Here is a 17392-nt window from a genome sequence, read left to right as displayed (position 1 = left end):
TGTTAAAGCACGGGTTCTGACGCATTTCGCCGATTGGCTGCTTCAGAGGGTTCATAGACAAAACCGCCGAAGACAAAGGCGCGCGCCGACAACTGAGTGCAAGATGGAAGCGTGCACCGAAGAAAAAGAGTGTTTTTAGGGGCTCCGATGGGGGGTTTTGTTTGGGAACCCCCCCACTTTATTTAATACAGATCACGGTGGCGTTGTGGGGGGTTTGGGGGGTTGTAACCACCCTCATTATACTGGAAACTTAACTGTTTCCCTGTTTTTTAGGGAAAAAGTGAAGTTTTCAGTAAAATGTGGGGGGTTACAACCCCCCAAGCCCCCCACAACGCCGCGCGATCTGTATAAAGTAAAGTGGGGGGTTCCCCCCCCACACTCCCCGTCGGAGCCCTTTAAAACAGTCATTTTCTTCGGCGCCCCTAGTTAGATGATGATTTTTTTCTTTTTTTGGCTGTTCTGTTTCTATAAATATTTCGTTTGAGTGCTCAGTGGGCCCCCTTGCCATTTCTAATAAATAGAATTGGCCTATATCGTGGAGTCATGGTTTAAGTTAAAATATAAAAATGCAGATATTCATAATATGCTTAAAAGACTTGGCATTATCTGAAATTGAATTATAGGACTTTCTTTCACCTTATAATTCAATTGCAGAAACTACAGGAGCCTTAAATATATAGATAATATAATAATGTTGCATATTGATGGCCAACTTGAATAACAAATGTGTTTTTGTGATCAGCCTTGTTTAACTCAATCCTTTAAAAACTTAATTGATTGTAAGATGTTCTGTTAGAAATGTAGTGATTTTGTTGTTAAATATATTAGAAAATGCTCTCTGAGATTTAGATGACTCAAGAGTGAATTGTTCCTTATAAATACTACAGTTCAACTCCATTATAATGCAGCCCATTATAGCGTTAGTCCACTTATAATGCGATGCTAATATGACTCCCAATTTTCGTAAGCAGAGCATATGTTTGCTGCAGTGCAAGACAAAAATTCTACATTTTGTAAAGGTCTACGTGACCACCTATGAAAGTTTTTCTCTTACTTTCAAACTTCCTCAATGAGCACCAGTGGCGTACCAAGGGAGGGGGGGGGGAAGTCTGCCCCGGGTGCACGCTCCAAGGGGGTGCACAGCCACTCGGATCCGGAACTAGAGAATGTGTCCATCGTGGCTACGGGGACAAGGCCATTCACCGCCCCGTGTAGTGGTGAATGGCCTGTTAAGGGAGGGAATGCGCGTGGTCACCTATCGCGCTCCCTCTCTCCTTACTGCCGCCGCCAAGTTGAAATTGAAACAGCTCCCTTTCTCTCTCCCTGCCCCTTCATGACCGGGAGTTTAAATTGCCTTCTTACAGCAGCCAGAGCGTTGAAGCTGCGTGTGGCTGCCGTAAAGGTCATCTCTGACGCAACCAGAAGTTGTATCAGGGACGACCTTTACGGCAGCCATATGCAACTACAACGTTCCGGCTGCTGTAAGAAAGCAATTTAGACATCACCAGCCACGGGGCAGGGAGGTTTGTTGCACCGGGCCTGTTGTCCGGGGGTGTGGGAGGGGTTGAAAGCGTCATGAAGGTAAGGGCGGGGGGGGGGGTGAAAGAGCCACAAAGGTAAGGAGCAGGGAGGAGGAAATGTGGAGTGGAGAGGAAAAGACACTGAAGGGAAATGGGTAAAACAGAGTGGGGAGAAGGATGCTTAAAGCACATGGGGAAGACAAAGGGGGGAGAAGAACGTTGAAAGCACATGAGGATGACAGGAGGGGAGAAGGACACTGAAAGGACATGGGAAAGACAGAGTGGGGAAAAGAAGCTGAATGGAAATGGGGAACAGAGAGTGGGGAGAAGATGCTGCAGGGAAATGGGGAAGAGAGAGTGGGGAGACATGAAAGGACATGGGGAAGACGGGGGGGGGGACGACGACGCTAAAAGGACATGGGGAAGACAGAGTGGGAAGAAGGACGCTGAAAGGACATGGGGAAGAAAGAGTGGGGAGACGATGCTGGCAGGGAAGAAGACAGAGATGCCAGACTATGGGGGGAGCGGAGGGAAGAAGGGTGCCAAACCAATTTGGAAGGGGGGAGAAAGGGAGAGGCACAGTAAGAAGATGAGGAAAGCAGAAACCTGACAACAAAGGTAGAAAAAAAATTATATTTCTTTTTCTTTTTTTTGCTTCAGGATAAAGTAGTATATTAGTTGTGTTGATAAAAATTTATAAACAAAGCCCTGCCAGCTGAACATCTCTTTCTCCAGTTCAGCAGCCAAAACTTTGATTTATAAGGAAGGAATAAGCTAAATATTGCAGTACTGAGGCTTGTATGCATACTGCGGGGACGGTGATAGTGACAGGGCGGTGAATGGTATGGCAGTGACGGTTGACAGGGAGGTGAATGGGATGGTGGTGACAGATTTTTTCCCCGTGTTATTCTCTATCCGGAACCTCCCGTGCTGCTCCAAACGGCACCTCAGCGCGGTTGCCGTACTTATAACAGAGCAGCGTCGGCAGCTGTGCTGAAGTGAACGAAGGTCCCGCGATGACTGCGCCGTCTACCGCCTCTGTTCCAGAAGAGGTAAATGACATCAGGGGGGAGGTGGGGTGTGTGGCCAGCAGCCACAGTCATCACGGGATCTTGCTGCAACTCCCTGCGTCTGCCGGCCCAGCCCCCTCCGACATCACTTACCTCTTCCATCCAGAGCAGAAGCAGTCATCGCAGGACCTTGCTGATTTGGGAGGGAGAAAGAAAGGAGCTTAGTAGGTGGTGAAGGGAGAGAAAGGAGGTCAGGGTGTTATGGAAGGGTATGAAGGGTGAGAAAGGGGGGGTCAGGGTGGTATGGAATCATGGTGAAGGGTGAGAAAGGGGGTCAGGGTGGTATGGAAACATGGTGAAGAGTGAGAAAGGGGGTCAGGGTGTTATGGAAGGGTGTGGAGGGTGAGAAAGGGGAGACAGGGTGGTCTGGAATCATGGTGAAGGGTGAGAAAAGGGGATTTGGGTGTTATGGAAGGGTGTGGAGGGTGAGAAAGGGTGGTCAGGGTGGAATGGAATCATGGTAAAGGGTGAGAAAAGGGGTCAGGGTGGCATGGAAGGATATGGTGGGTGAGAAAGGGGGTCAGGGTATGGATTCATGGTGAAGGGTGAGAAAAGGGGTCAGGGTGGTATGGAAGCGTGGTGAAGGGAGAGAAAGGGGCAGATGCTGATAGAATTGCGGGGAAAGAGACATAAGGGGGAAGGATACTGCTTGGAATTGGGATGGAGGGAGAGAAAGGGGATAGATGCTGATGGAAGTGGGGGATGGAAGAGGAGAGAGTGAAATACCAGACCATGGGGGTGTGGGAGAGAGAAGAAAAGGAGAGGAGAGAGATGCCAGACCACTGGAGGAGGGAAGGGAAGAAGATATATGCCAGACCAATGGGGGTGATGGGAGAGATGGAAGGGGGAGGCATAAAGTTTCTGGAAGGGGAATAGAAAGAGAGAAGATGCCATATAGAAGGGGCAGAGAAAGGGTAGACAGTTGATGAAAGGAAGAGAGTGGCAAAAAGAGGTGGAAAGGAGAAACCAGAGAAGACAAGGTAGAAAAAAATTCTATTTATTTATTTTTTGCTTTAGGTGAGATGCATCGCTGTTTCTGTGATGTTGCATTGTATGCAGAGTCCAGCTTCTTCGTGCTTCAGTTTAACCTTTGTCTACATATTTTTATTCTATCTCCCCATTTACAAAACTATAGAGCGTTTTTTGGCGTTGGCATCTGAGCTGTTACCACTGTGGCTAAAAACCACACTACAGTTTTGTAAAAGGGGGAGGGGGTAGTTTGTGATTACATACTAGGCGAAGGTGTTTTCTGTGTTCTGTGTGTTCAAAAAGAAATGGTTTTCTGTTAGGATTGACTGTGTAGGATTGATCTGTACTAGTCTGGCTTGTTTAGTTTTACAATGGGTTTATTGATGTACTGCTCACTGCAGTATGTAAGATGCTGCCTTTTCCTAGGTATTCATGTGTGACGTGTGGATTGTTACTAAAAATCATGTTTTTCATATAGATGGGGGGGTGTCAAAAAATTATGGGCCCCGGGTGTCACATATGCTAGGTACGCCACTGATGAGCATGCCTGTGCTTTCATGACATGGTAGACTGTTTTGACTTGGTGTGTGTTTGGTGGAGCAGAATTGTCAGATACAGTCGGACGAGTATATAAGATGCTTGGGGGAATGGTGTTCAACATTCTGATGCATTTCATGTGCTAGATATATGTGCTGGTAGGCAACAATCTTAGTTAGGTAAATGTATTCAGCAAGCTATGTTATCCTATTGCAGTTTTTGGAAATTAATTAAGACCACTTTGATAAGTTTATTACTTAGTGAGTTTTATTATTGAAATTCTATTTTACAAATATTTGTATTTTTTTTACTGTATTATTGTATTTCACTGATTGTCCATCTCTTTTTAGTATAAACCGCCTAGAACTTTTGATTATGGCGGTATAAAAGAATAAAGTTATTATTATTATTATTATTATTAATAAGAAATGGAAGAAGTTTAGAAGAAAGAATTGCTGCACTTGATAGAATCACATCTGGAGTCCAGCAAACCCAAGGGGCTAAATATCTAGGAGTGAGAGTCTACAGTTCACAGAATGAAAAGAGGGGGAGAAACTTTGTGATGCAGTTAAGTCCATAGGCATAGATAGTGGACTGAAATTTTTTTTTTTTTTGCAGAAACCTCAAAACAGCCAGTTGGCTAAAGTTATGTTTCAGTGGTTTGTCTAAGAAGATCCAAAACAGTGGTCTCAAACTCACGGCCCGAGGACCACATTCGGCCCGCCAGGTACTATTTTGAGGCCCTCGGTATGTTTATCATAATCACTTAAGTAAAATAAAACAGTTTCTTGATGATATGCTATAAATTACAATATTATTATTAAGACTTAGCCAAAAGGAAAGACTTATAAACTATAAAGAGTTTTACCTCATGCAAAATTGTCATTTCTTTAATGAGAAATTAACTATTTTTTCTGAGGCCCTCCAAGTACCTACAAATCCAAAATGTAGCCCTGCAAAGGGTTTGAGTTTGACACCACTGATCCAAAGTCATGCATCTGTCTGAACGCCATCTGAAAAAGCATGCCAAAAAATTCACAATGAACTACATGAAAATGAGTGAATATCGTTCACAGCAAGTAGTGGATGACTCACTTTAAAAGGTACTAAAGTATCAGTGCACAAAATATTCTTCCAGTTTGAAACAATCCAGGTATCACTTCAATAAGTATATCACCCTTAGGGCTCTTTTTACGAAGGCGCGGAATAGCGCACGCTAAAATGCCATATGTGCTAGCCGCTATCGCCTCCTCTTGAGCAGGAGGTAGTTTTTTGACTAGCGCGTTCTATAGCAAGCGCTAATCCGGTGCTTGCGTTAAAAACGCTAGTGCACCTTCGTAAAAGGAGCCCTTAGTGACTTCAACATAATCAAGCAGACCTATTTTAATATCATTCTTAATAGATCCTCAGAACACCACGCCAGGCTCACTGAGTTCACAGCCTTAAGCTTGACGTGTAGGTTCCTCACAGGTTCTATTTAAATATACTCTTTTTTTGTATTTTTTGTATTTTATTTTATCACAGTTATATTACTGTTTATTTTATATATTTACTAGTCTTTAAGCCTGTTACATTAACGGGTGCTAAAGACTCCTCTTCCTGTATAAAGTTGTGGGTTTTTTTTTCTCATTTTAGACTTCCTCCCCCTCCCTTTCCCCTTCCCGTCCCACCTTTCGCTTTTTCAACCCCCTTGCATCATCCGCTCCTTCTTCTGCGCGGGCCACCAGAGCAGAGAGGACGGGGCTGCCGGCCGGGGCTGCCGATCACAGCCTCTGTCCCGCCTTCGCCTTCTTATAGTTTTCTTCACCGATCCTTTGGAGAGCGGCCTGCAAGGTTCGCTACAGCGGCTGGCGAACCTCAGCAGGCCACTTTGAAGAGGACCGGTAGCGGGAGGGAGGAGTCGCTGGCACACGCGCCTCCAGCTAGCGCATGCGCCGTGAGGACTGGCACAGAAGCACACCTCACGCCACCAGGACTCACGGACTTTCGACAGTGCATGCACGCTCTAGGGTTTTATTATTATAGATAAAGTGCAAGGTGTATATAGCTTTTGTACAACTGCTATTGTATTTCATAAATCATTCCTGGTTTTAAATACCATTTTAAATTTCTTGTAAATGGGTACTTAGCTTATATATGTGGTCTCAACCATTGGGAATATCAGGCCGCCGACATGTTTCACCGGAGCTTTTTTCAAGGCATAATCCCTACAATGAAAATTTTTATCATTACTTTTTCATCGAAAAACTCCATAAAATTCAAACAACTTTAGAAATGCCGTGTACACACCTATTTTGTTTTACCTGCCAGCTTCTTAGACCACTTTCATCTTACAAAGATGGCGGCGGCGTTCTACAGCTACATTTAAATACCCCAACATCACGAACAGCTGGCCCCACGTCATTACGGCAGTCCCCGATCAAAACAAAAGGGGTTATTTTGCCAAACTGTTAGTATTTTCAATTATTATTTCACTGTTGTATTTCATATTTATTTTTACCAATTGTATTAATATTAGTTACTTAAATGCCAAGCCCCGCTATTATGATATCATAAAAGAGAAGCCCATTCCAATTCAGCATTAAGGCCGAATGGTTGGACCGCATTCAAATTGTATATCCATCGCTGTTCCAGTAAATTTAAATATTCTTCAACATTACCCTCCCTATGTCAATACTGTCAATAATTCTCCATTTAATCTGATCCATTGTGTGTGTTCTATCAACCCAGTGTTGAACCGGGGGGGGGGGGCATCATATTTTTGTGTGGATCCTAGATTTATGTTTGTTTAGTCTAGTTTGACTAGAACGTTTAACCGCCCCACATATACATTTAAGTAACTAATATTAATACCATTGGTAAAATAGCTGTGAATATTGGCTGGTCAATTTCTGTGGCTGGACAATGGCTACTGAGGAGTAGAGAAAAAAGCCTAAAACTAGTGGGGAAAGCTAAAGGAGTAATGCAGAGTGTTTAAAAAAATGGCTATTGTTGTTAATCAAACCTTTCTTCTCTAATATATTACCCATTCAGATTTAATGTTCAAAATTAGTATTAAATCCTGTTGTGACTATAAAATTAAAGCTGAAGATATGGCAAGATTAAAAAAAAATTCTACAACTTTTTTTTTCCAATGTTCTTTATTTTGCCAGGTCATATAGATGGATAATATAAATTGCATTTCGTATGTAGCGGTATGTTAACATTATTTTAATTTCTAGATTGTAATGGATCTTGCAGCCATGTTGGCTAAGTGAAGTACAAATGCATTGTTAAATAAATTATGATTTTAAATATTTTTTTTCCTGATAAAAAAGCTCAAGATAAGCTGCAGCCTATATTATCCAATTTCCTGGTAGAAAATGAATCCTGAAAATCAGCGGGAATATATTTGGAAATTCAAAAGGAACAATTCTCTCTTTTGTTAAAAAACAGTATTCAATATATCATAAATATTAATGTTTACAAGAATGCATGCATGCCAGTGTTCTTTATTTAATGAAGCATTCATCTTTTAATTACCAGTTTTTAATGAGGAATTGTAATGGAAAATGTATTGTTTACTGTAGTGCATGCATTACTATTAAACTGAAAGGATGTAGAAGTTAAGAGACTGATATTCAGAACCATTTCTGTGTTCAGCATCAAGTGCTAACTGTGTGAGCATGTTTTTTAAAGAATGCCAGCGGATTCCAAATAAATTTTGGCTAAGTTGACAGATATCTTGAGGTAGGGGCCTGAAATTACAAAGACTGAATCAATGTTCAGCCACTCTCCATACAACATATCCACCCAACAACAGGGTTGATTTAATTTAGTTTATTCTGACATTTTCTGAAACACCTTGCATAACAAATATATCAAGGTTTTTTACAATTATTAAACAGTGAAGGAATATAACAATACCAAATTATATAGTAGAGACAACAGAACAAGAATATAATATCTGATAATATAGCTGAGAAGCGTGGAAGATGGTAATAAGCAGGGCTGTGGAGTCGGTACACCAAACTTTTGTCTCCTCTATTTGTCTACTGTCCAATCCCAACTCCAACTCCTATTATGTATAGTAAGTCTAAGAGAAATTTGATTACCGTATTTTCGCGGATATAACGCGCGCGTTATACGTGATTTTACGTACCGCGCACACCCCTCGCGCGTTATATGCCTGAGCGCGGTATACAAAAGTTTTTAAACATAGTTCCCACCCCGCCCGACGCCCGATTCACCCCCCCCAGCAGGACCGCTCGCACCCCCACCCCGAACGACCGCTCGCACGCGCTCCCACCCGCACCCGCATCCACGATCGGAGCAAGAGGGAGCCCAAGCCCTCTTGCCCGGCCGACTCCCCGACGTCCGATACATCCCCCCCCCCGGCAGGACCACTCGCACCCTCACCCCGAAGGACCGCCGACTCCCCAACAATATCGGGCCAGGAGGGAGCCCAAACCCTCCTGGCCACGGCGACCCCCTAACCCCACCCCGCACTACATTACGGGCAGGAGGGATCCCAGGCCCTCCTGCCCTCGACGCAAACCCCCTCCCCCCAACGACCGCCCCCCCCCCCAAGAACCTCCGCCCGTCCCCCAGCCGACCCGCGACCCCCCTGGCCGACCCCCACGACACCCCCACCCGCCTTCCCCGTACTTTGTGTAGTTGGGCCAGAAGGGAGCCCAAACCCTCCTGGCCACGGCGACCCCCTAACCCCACCCCGCACTACATTACGGGCAGGAGGGATCCCAGGCCCTCCTGCCCTCGACGCAAACCCCCCTCCCTCCAACGCCCGCCCCCCCCCCAAGAACCTCCGACCGCCCCCCCAGCCGACCCGCGACCCCCCTGGCCGACCCCCATGACCCCCCCACCCCCCTTCCCCGTACCTTTGGAAGTTGGCCGGACAGACGGGAGCCAAACCCGCCTGTCCGGCAGGCAGCCAACGAAGGAATGAGGCCGGATTGGCCCATCCGTCCTAAAGCTCCGCCTACTGGTGGGGCCTAAGGCGCGTGGGCCAATCAGAATAGGCCCTGGAGCCTTAGGTCCCACCTGGGGGCGCGGCCTGAGGCACATGGGCCAAACCCGACCATGTGTCTCAGGCCGCGCCCCAAGGTGGGACCTAAGGCTCCAGGGCCTATTCTGATTGGCCCACGCGCCTTAGGCCCCACCAGTAGGCGGAGCTTTAGGACGGATGGGCCAATCCGGCCTCATTCCTTCGTTGGCTGCCTGCCGGACAGGCGGGTTTGGCTCCCGTCCGTCCGGCCAACTTCCAAAGGTACGGGGAAGGGGGGTGGGGGGGTCGTGGGGGTCGGCCAGGGGGGTCGCGGGTCGGCTGGGGGGGAGGGGGGTTTGCGTCGAGGGCAGGAGGGCCTGGGATCCCTCCTGCCCGTAATGTAGTGCGGGGTGGGGTTGGGGGGTCGCCGTGGCCGGGAGGATTTGGGCTCCCTCCTGGCCCAATATTGTCGGGGAGTCGGCGGTCCTTCGGGGTGGGGGTGCGAGTGGTCCTGCCGAGGGGGGAGAAGAATCGGACGTCGAGGGGGGGCATCAGGCTTTCAGGATGGGGACAGGACTTCAAGGGGGGACAGGCAGATCTTCAAGGGGGACAGGCAGACCTTCAAGGGGGACAGGACTTCAAGGGGGGACAGGCAGACCTTCAAGGGGGGACAGGCAGACCTTCAAGGGGGGACAGGACTTCAAGGGGGACAGGCACGGAGAGGCGGGGCAGTGCACCGAAAGTCAGGGCGGGTGAACGGTGAGTCGGGGCAACCAGAGGAGAGTCGGGGCAGTGCACCGAAAGTCAGGGTGAGTCGGGGCAACCAGATGAGAGTCGGGGAGGGCGAAAGGAGAGTCGGGGTGGCCAGAGGAGAGTCGGGGAGAGCGAAAGGAGAGTCGGGGTGGCCAGAGGAGAGTCGGGCAGCATGCGCGTTATATGCCTGAGCGCGGTATAGAAAAGTTTTTGTACATATCATCGTGATTTCTGCGCGCTATACCCCTGTGCGCGTTTTACAATGGTGCGCGTTATATCCGCGAAAATACGGTAATTACAGAAATATAGGATATTACTTTATATATAAAATTAGGACTAATATATTTATTTGAAGTTTAAAAAAAGAAAAAGAGGGAGCGACTTGGATTCCGTATATGGGAGTGGCAGTTTATGACTGATGGAGACATAGGATATGCATCTGTCGCTGATCGCTTCTATCAGCGGTGCAGAGTCTGTGTGTCTGATGCATATGACAGAGTGGGAAGCATTCTTAGTGCCCTTGTTCCATGGCCCTCTTGAAAAAAAAAATCCAAGGGGGTACTTTCCTAGAACAAATATCTGTAGAAGAGATGAGAAATGTGCTCAGCTGTAGGTCCCAGTCTTTGATGCACAGGCTTGCTTACTCTGGTCTTTGGACAAGGAACTGGTGGGTTCCTGCCTTGAGGAGCTAATTGGAGAGAGCTGCTGGGCTATGTAATAGGTAAGGCGTTCACTTCTGAGATCTGAGACTTAATTTCTAGGTAGGTGTCACTAGGGAACTCATCCAAGAGTGAATATATCCCTCTCTATTAAGGAGCAGTAGATAGTAGTGAGATGCTCAAAGAGGTTGTCCTTTCTGGTAATCCCAGAATCAGCGTGCAGGTTTTAACTATCTTTGTTTAGTCTGTAGTCTTCCTCTTTAAAGGCAGCAGGGCTTGTGATCCCAGAGTAAGACCTGTGTTGGATCCATCATCCCAAGACAGGTTCCTTTCTGATTCAAAGGAAGAGGATTCAGTGCAGCATCCAGCTAGGTATCTGACAGCGGCCAGACTGAGTTGAGAGTTGGTGAGTTCTTAGTTACTTCTTGATATTCCAGTTAACAGGTGCTAGAGGCTCCAATACCAGAATGGTATGATTTACCTTCAGAATGGCCTAGGCCATGGAAGTTACACTCCCTTTCTGGTGCAGGGAACAGTAAGTAATCGGCACTACATTTTTAGCTGCCTCTGACTGATAAACCACATTTAGAGGGGGGCTCAGCCTGGAAGAATGTTTTTACAGGAAATTGTCCAAACCTTTCTTAAAACCATCAATTCAAGTTGGCGAGTCTAAGATCCTCTGGAAGAATTGGCTGCAGGCAGGCATACGCACATTAGAGGATGTAGTATCAAATGGGAAAATGCTTGATTTTTCACGACTGCAACAATAGAAACATAGAAACATAGAAATCGACGGCAGATAAGGGCCAAGGCCCATCCAGTCTGCCCACCCTAATGACTCTCCCCTGCCTTTACTTTGCGAATAGAACCCACTTGTCGATCCCATTTGGCCTTAAAATCAGGCACGCTGTTGGCCTCAATCACCTGAAGTGGAAGACCATTCCAGCGATCCACCACCCTTTCGGTGATCCATCAATCATTCGGTATTTTAAAATCTCAAATATATAAGTGGTTGCAGTTGTAGCATGCCATTCAGAAGGGGTTCCCTGATTGGCGAAATCTAAAAAATCAGTATAGCTTGCTGGGCCTATGCTTCCAGATAGATTTGCTGGGGCATCAGGCAGCCAAGTGGTATAAATTAATATCTGGCTATATGAATAAGAAACCAAAAGCAAGTTTGAGAGATATTTGGAGCATTGAGATTAAGCAGCAGATTTCTGCTACTCAATGACCACGAATTTGGACTTGGAGGATGAGATGTACAACGTCAGCATCTATGAGACAAACCTGTTTTTTTTTTTTGTTGCATAGAACTTTCTGGACCCCAGTTCGTTTACAGAAATTAGATAGTTCTAAGTCTAAAAGATGCTGCCACTGTCTTCTTGACATAGGGACACTGGATCATATGTTGTTCTATTGTCCCTTGATACTTAATTTTTGGAGGTCAATTTGGGGACAAATTAATATCATTTTGGAGTCATCAATTGCATTGACATATGAGGTTGTCATATGTGGGATGTTATTGCGTCTCATTGTTATTGATTATGAATATAAGTGTTTAACCTGATGATTATTGTATAAATACGGTTCTGCACTTTTGTTGGTCCTAAAAATCAATAAATATTTATTAAAAAAAAAAACAAACAAACCCATCTATGCTATCCACTCTTACCACAACCTCTGGCAATGCATTCTAGAGCTTAACTATTTTCTGAGTGAAAAAATATTTCCTCTTATTGGTTTTAAAAGTATTTCTGTGTAACTTCATTGAGTGTCCCCTAGTCTTTGTAATTTTTGACAGAGTGAAAAATTGATCCACTTGTACCTGTTCTGATCCACTCAGGATTTTGTAGACTTCATTCATATCTCCCCTCATCTGTCTCTTTACCAAGCTGAAAAGCCTTAATCTTTCCAGTCTTTCCTCATACGAGAAGAGTTCCATCCCCATTATCATTTTGGTCGCTCTTCTTTGAACCTTTTCCAGTGCCGCTATATCTTTCTTGAGATAAGGATACCAGAATTGAACACACCATGGAGTGATACAGAGGCATTATAGCATTCTTAGTCTTGTTAACCATCCCTTTTTAATAATTCCTAGCATCTTGTTTGCATTTTTGGCCACCGCCACAAATTGGGCGGAAGGCTTCATCGTATTATCTACAATGATACCCAGATCTTTTTCTTGGGTGCTAACCCCCAAGATGGACTCTAGCATCTGGTAACTGTGATTTGGGTTATACTTCCCAATATGCATCACTTTGGATTTGTCCACATTCAATTTCATCTGCCACTTGGACACCCAGTCTTCCAATTTCCTATGGTTTGCCTGCAATTTTTCACAATCTGCATGCGTTTTAACAACAGTTTAGTGTCATCTGCAAATTTAATCACCTCACTCATTGTTCCAATTTCCAGATTTTTTAATAAATAAGTTAAATAGCACCAGTCCCAATATAGATCCTTTGGCACTTCACTGTTTGCTCTCCTCCATTGAGAAAAATGACCATTTAACACTACCCTCTGTTTTCTATCCGATAACCAATTTTTAATCCACAACTGAACTTTGCCACCTATCCCATGACTCTTTTTTTTTTCTCAGGAGCCTCTCATAAGGAACTTCATCAAAAGCTTTCTGAAAATTTAGATACACTACATCTGAACAAAGAATTAACATAGGTAGAGACAAATCAGAAGAAAGACCTGGCAATCTACTGTATTCTGCCATGAAAACTTGATGCTATCATCAAGTCGCTAGGACTTGAACACGAGTCTATGGCACCTAACAACAACAGAGACAAATAGCCACAAACCTTTTACAATTTTATTTGATAATGGGTACTGCTAGAGTGGAGCTAATAGTTTGTTGTAGACTAGCAGGATTACTATAATCACTTACAGACTAATGAGCATTTGGGATGAGAGTTGGATTCATAGGCATTATTGTGGTAGGTGTATGTTTTTAGGCTTCTTCTGAATTTTAGATAGTGGGATTCTTTTCTTGGGTTTGTAGGTAGACTGTTCCAGATTTTAATAGCAACATAAGTGAATAAAGAGCTGTATTTGACTCCTCTAGGAGAAGGGAATATTATTAGCAAGGTATTGGCTATTCTAGTTGAAGAGAAGTAGAGTTCTGAGAAGATATGAATTAATGCCTTGGATGAGTTGGTGTTGTTTACATAGTATAGAATGCAAAAAGTTTTAAATGAGATTTGGGAGGTTATTTGCAACTATAACGGGGTGTATATCCTGTCACAGACCAGTAGAGGGAAGACAGGTGTTCAGAAGGAGGAGCTAATTTGCATAGAGATACTGCAAAGATATCTGGGATCTCTCTATTCAACCTGAGTGAAAAAGGGCTTAGAAAACCAGACTCCCAGAACAATGAACCTGGAAAAGAAGAGCTCCTCCTGGAGCTCAGGTGACCCTCAAAGGGAGAAATGCTGGCGAAAGCCTAGCCCTCGGTAAGCCTGATCTTGACCAGCTGTGACCGGTAGAGCCTGGAGTGACTGGTGGACAGACCGGAGGGACCAGTGGCAACCAGCAGAGAGACTGGTAATGGCACTGTAAGCAGCCAGAAGAACCAGAGATCCTTGGCTGAAGGGGACTGGTGAGTGACCAATGGTGGGAGTGGAAGGACTGATGGCAACCTGCGGAGAGACTGGTAATAGTACCGGATGCAGCTAGAAGACCCAGAAGTCCAGTGATATTTGGGGGGAACTGGTGGTGACTAGAAGGACTTGGTGGAGACTGGTGGTACAATCTTTGGAGGCCAGATTGACTGGGGAAGAACCTGGTAGTGTAGTGATGAGAGGTGGCCACTCGTCCGTCACAGTAACCAGTGAAGTTTATGATTGTAATCTGATAATCTATCAAATTTTTTGAGCCTCAAAATCAGCCTGATTGTTGCATTTTGTGTCAGTTATAATCGCATATTTGTATTGTATTTATTCCAGCATATAGTGAGTTTCAGTAGTCAAGTAGAGAAAGTTTGAGCATTTGGACCAAAACAGCAAAGTGGTGTTCAAAGAAAAGCGGTCTAATAAGCTTAGTTGCTTCATACAGTAGTAGGTTTTCTTCAATAAGTTGGAAATTTGTGGTGCATAGTAGAGAGTAGAATCCAGAATGACTCCCAGCATTTTTGGTATTTTATGTACCTCAAGATAAGTGCATGCTAGCACTTACCGCTGTTTAGTAAAAGACCCTTATTGTGTGTTGCTGCCAAATTGTGACAAACAGCTGATCTGGAAGGCATTAAATCAGATTTTGTAGAAGTAGCAAAAATTGCAATATTAAACCACCACCACTGTCTAAGTAGGAACTTAGTCATGAGCAAAGCTGTAAAGTTATACGCAGTAGTCATAATATGATTCTGGTAATTAGTTTGCCATTTTGATTTCTTCAAAAATTCTGTTGCATGTCCTTTTTTTAAGACCTTGACATTTGCTGAGGTTTAGTCTGAAGAATAATTTTAGAACAAGCTGATCTATTGTTTACTTTCTTGAGTTGTAATTTGATATTAGAAGTTACGGACAATATTTGGCTCTTTTGACATGCTAGCTATGTAAGCCCAGAATTATTTACTCTTCAGCTCAATCTCTTTAGCACACACAAAGGAATAAGAACAGCATTATTAAAGTCGCACAAAAGTGGAAATTATTATGCTTAGTTCAGTCTCGATATTATTAGTGCAGCAAATCTATTGGAGGTCCAATCTATGCACTGGGCCTATTGTTCAGCCATTCAAATAGAGAGGTTTGAGGTAATTAGCAGTCATACAAATCTCATTGTGAGCATATGAAAAAAAATCTCATAAATGCAATATATAAGTGCATTTGGATTTTTTTTTTTTTTAATTATTAATTTTTTCAGATTCCACAAGCAAAAACTTGCTCCAGAGACATAAGAAATAATAATAAGTGGAAAGCACGCAGAACATTGCTCATGGAATTCTGTCCAACCTCTCTGCATGTGTGTGGGTATGGGTGTGTATGTGTGTTCATGTGTGCACTCATTCACATGTCTGTGTATCTGTGTGTATTTTGTACGTGTGTATCTGTATCTCTGTTTTTTAATATTTATCTGTTTTATTTGGATGTGGACTTATGGAGGTATGAGCATGTTTGTATATGCCTATGTTTCTGTGTTAGTATGAGTGGGTGTATGAGTACTGTCACACCCGCGCTCTTGAGCTGCGTTGCGAGCCCCCGGGATCGTGACAAAGTACTCTGGCCCGGCATGTCCCTTACACCAAGGGGACCTTCAGGACTTTGCCTGGCTTCTTATCAGCCTAATAAGAGCATTCAAGGGAAGAGTCCAAGTCAGAATACATTAAATCTTAGCTTTATTATGGTTACTGGTTTCACCAAGCAAAAGGATAGGCTTCAGCTCAGCAGTTTCAAAACAAACAATCATTCACCTTTGGCAAACATAAGCTTCTCAATCAGAGGCAAAACCCTCAAATCCAGTGTCCAGGTTTTGTAAGTAAAGCCTTATCATTCAGTCCCCTGCCTCTGGACTTTCTCAGTATTCTGATACACAGTCCTCTTCACCAGAGCAGGTAGTTTAAGAACATCAGTTTAGAACAGTGGTTCCCAAACCTGTCCTGAAGGACCCCCAGGCCAGTCGGGTTTTCAAGATTGCCCTAATGAATATGCATGGGGCAGATCTGTATTCCTGGCATCTCCATTATATGCAAATCTCTGTCATGCATTTTCATTAGGGCTATCTTGAAAACCCGACTGGCCTGGGGGTCCTCCAGGACAGGTTTGGGAACCACTGGTTTAGAACATTCACTAAGCTGCTTATGCTCCAGCAGCTGTGCCAGTTCATGGGCATGTACAGCCCAGAAAAGAAAAAAAAAACTCCAAACAAAACTGAGCAACAAAACAGGCAAGCATGTCACATGGTTTATCTCCAGCTCAACGTTTCCCCAAACAAACTGTTGTTCTGTAAGTAGGCATAACACTCACATGCACAGGTTTTATAAGGAAAACTTAGCACAACCGAGTCTGTGGAGAAGTTTTCTTTTGGATAGCCTTGGTTCTGGGCTCTCAGAATGTTTTCCTGCTGAGACGTTACTGTGATTAATGGGGGAGGAACATACCTGGCTCAGCCTAGCAGCTAACAGCAAAATACACACAAAAAAACAAGAAAAAAAAGGAAAAAAGTGAAGAAAAAGCCTCAGTTCATTATCATATGGCAAAAAACTCCACTTATAAACAACCATTAAGCAAGGTCCAAAATGTATCAGTTCACTCAGCAGTGAGAAACACTATAGTAGCTCTTGTAGGAACCACCTTAAAAAAAACTCTAGCACACCAAATTACAAAACATCAAAAAATGTAAGCAGCACATATATGAGTCTCACAGTCAATGGTAAGCAGGAAAAAACAAACAAACACTTAGCTGCAGACGGTGTCCAGGCTGTCTTCCATGCATCCAAAAAGTGCAAGCCTGCCTGGCCCCGCAACCATTCTTTCCTGACGGGGAAACCTCCATTTCGCTGAGCTGCGTCAGGGAAATGATTCCAGCCTACTCTACCAGCAATTGTAGAGGCTCTCCAAGTGCTCCAACTGCTCACATCAACATACTTAGGAGCTGAGGCGTGGGATTCTCCAGCAACCAGTGTCTGAATGCCCGAATTGAGTGGGCGGTGTTCTTTGGTTGAAGCTGGCTGGGGATTGGTCTGACTGGAAGGGGGAGGAGTCTGTACTCCATTTTGAAGACACTGGTTGCTGTTTCCTTTTTTCTTGTTTTTTGTGTGTTAAGTGAATGAGTGGGTCTTTATATGAGTGCAGTGGGTAGACCTGGTAGTGTCTAGGTAGGTCCCTCCTATGGTTTCCAATAGGGCATAATTTATTAGTTTTAGGAGTTTTGTATGTTCTTCCTGAGATTTTTTTT

The 17392-nt window shown here is 44.3% G+C and overlaps 1 protein-coding gene across 3 annotated transcripts in view; it reads left to right on the top strand.

Moving 5' to 3' along the window:
- Positions 1-17392, top strand: part of COMMD10 (COMM domain containing 10) — a 347784-nt gene that overhangs the window by 276341 nt on the left and 54051 nt on the right. The window contains exon 6 of one of the 3 annotated variants that reach the window (XM_033929051.1): positions 4715-4823. The exons of the other annotated variants lie outside the window; for them this stretch is intronic. Coding sequence (XP_033784942.1) covers positions 4715-4765 — 51 coding nt within the window. The 3' untranslated portion in view covers positions 4766-4823. Of the gene's footprint in view, positions 1-4714; positions 4824-17392 lie in introns of those variants that run through there. 3 annotated transcript variants of the gene reach the window in all.

Source organism: Geotrypetes seraphini, chromosome 1 (assembly GCF_902459505.1).
Source record: "Geotrypetes seraphini chromosome 1, aGeoSer1.1, whole genome shotgun sequence".
NCBI classification, from domain to species: domain Eukaryota; kingdom Metazoa; phylum Chordata; class Amphibia; order Gymnophiona; family Dermophiidae; genus Geotrypetes; species Geotrypetes seraphini.
Note: the sequence above shows the minus strand (reverse complement) of the source record. Positions and strands in the feature narration are given on the sequence as shown.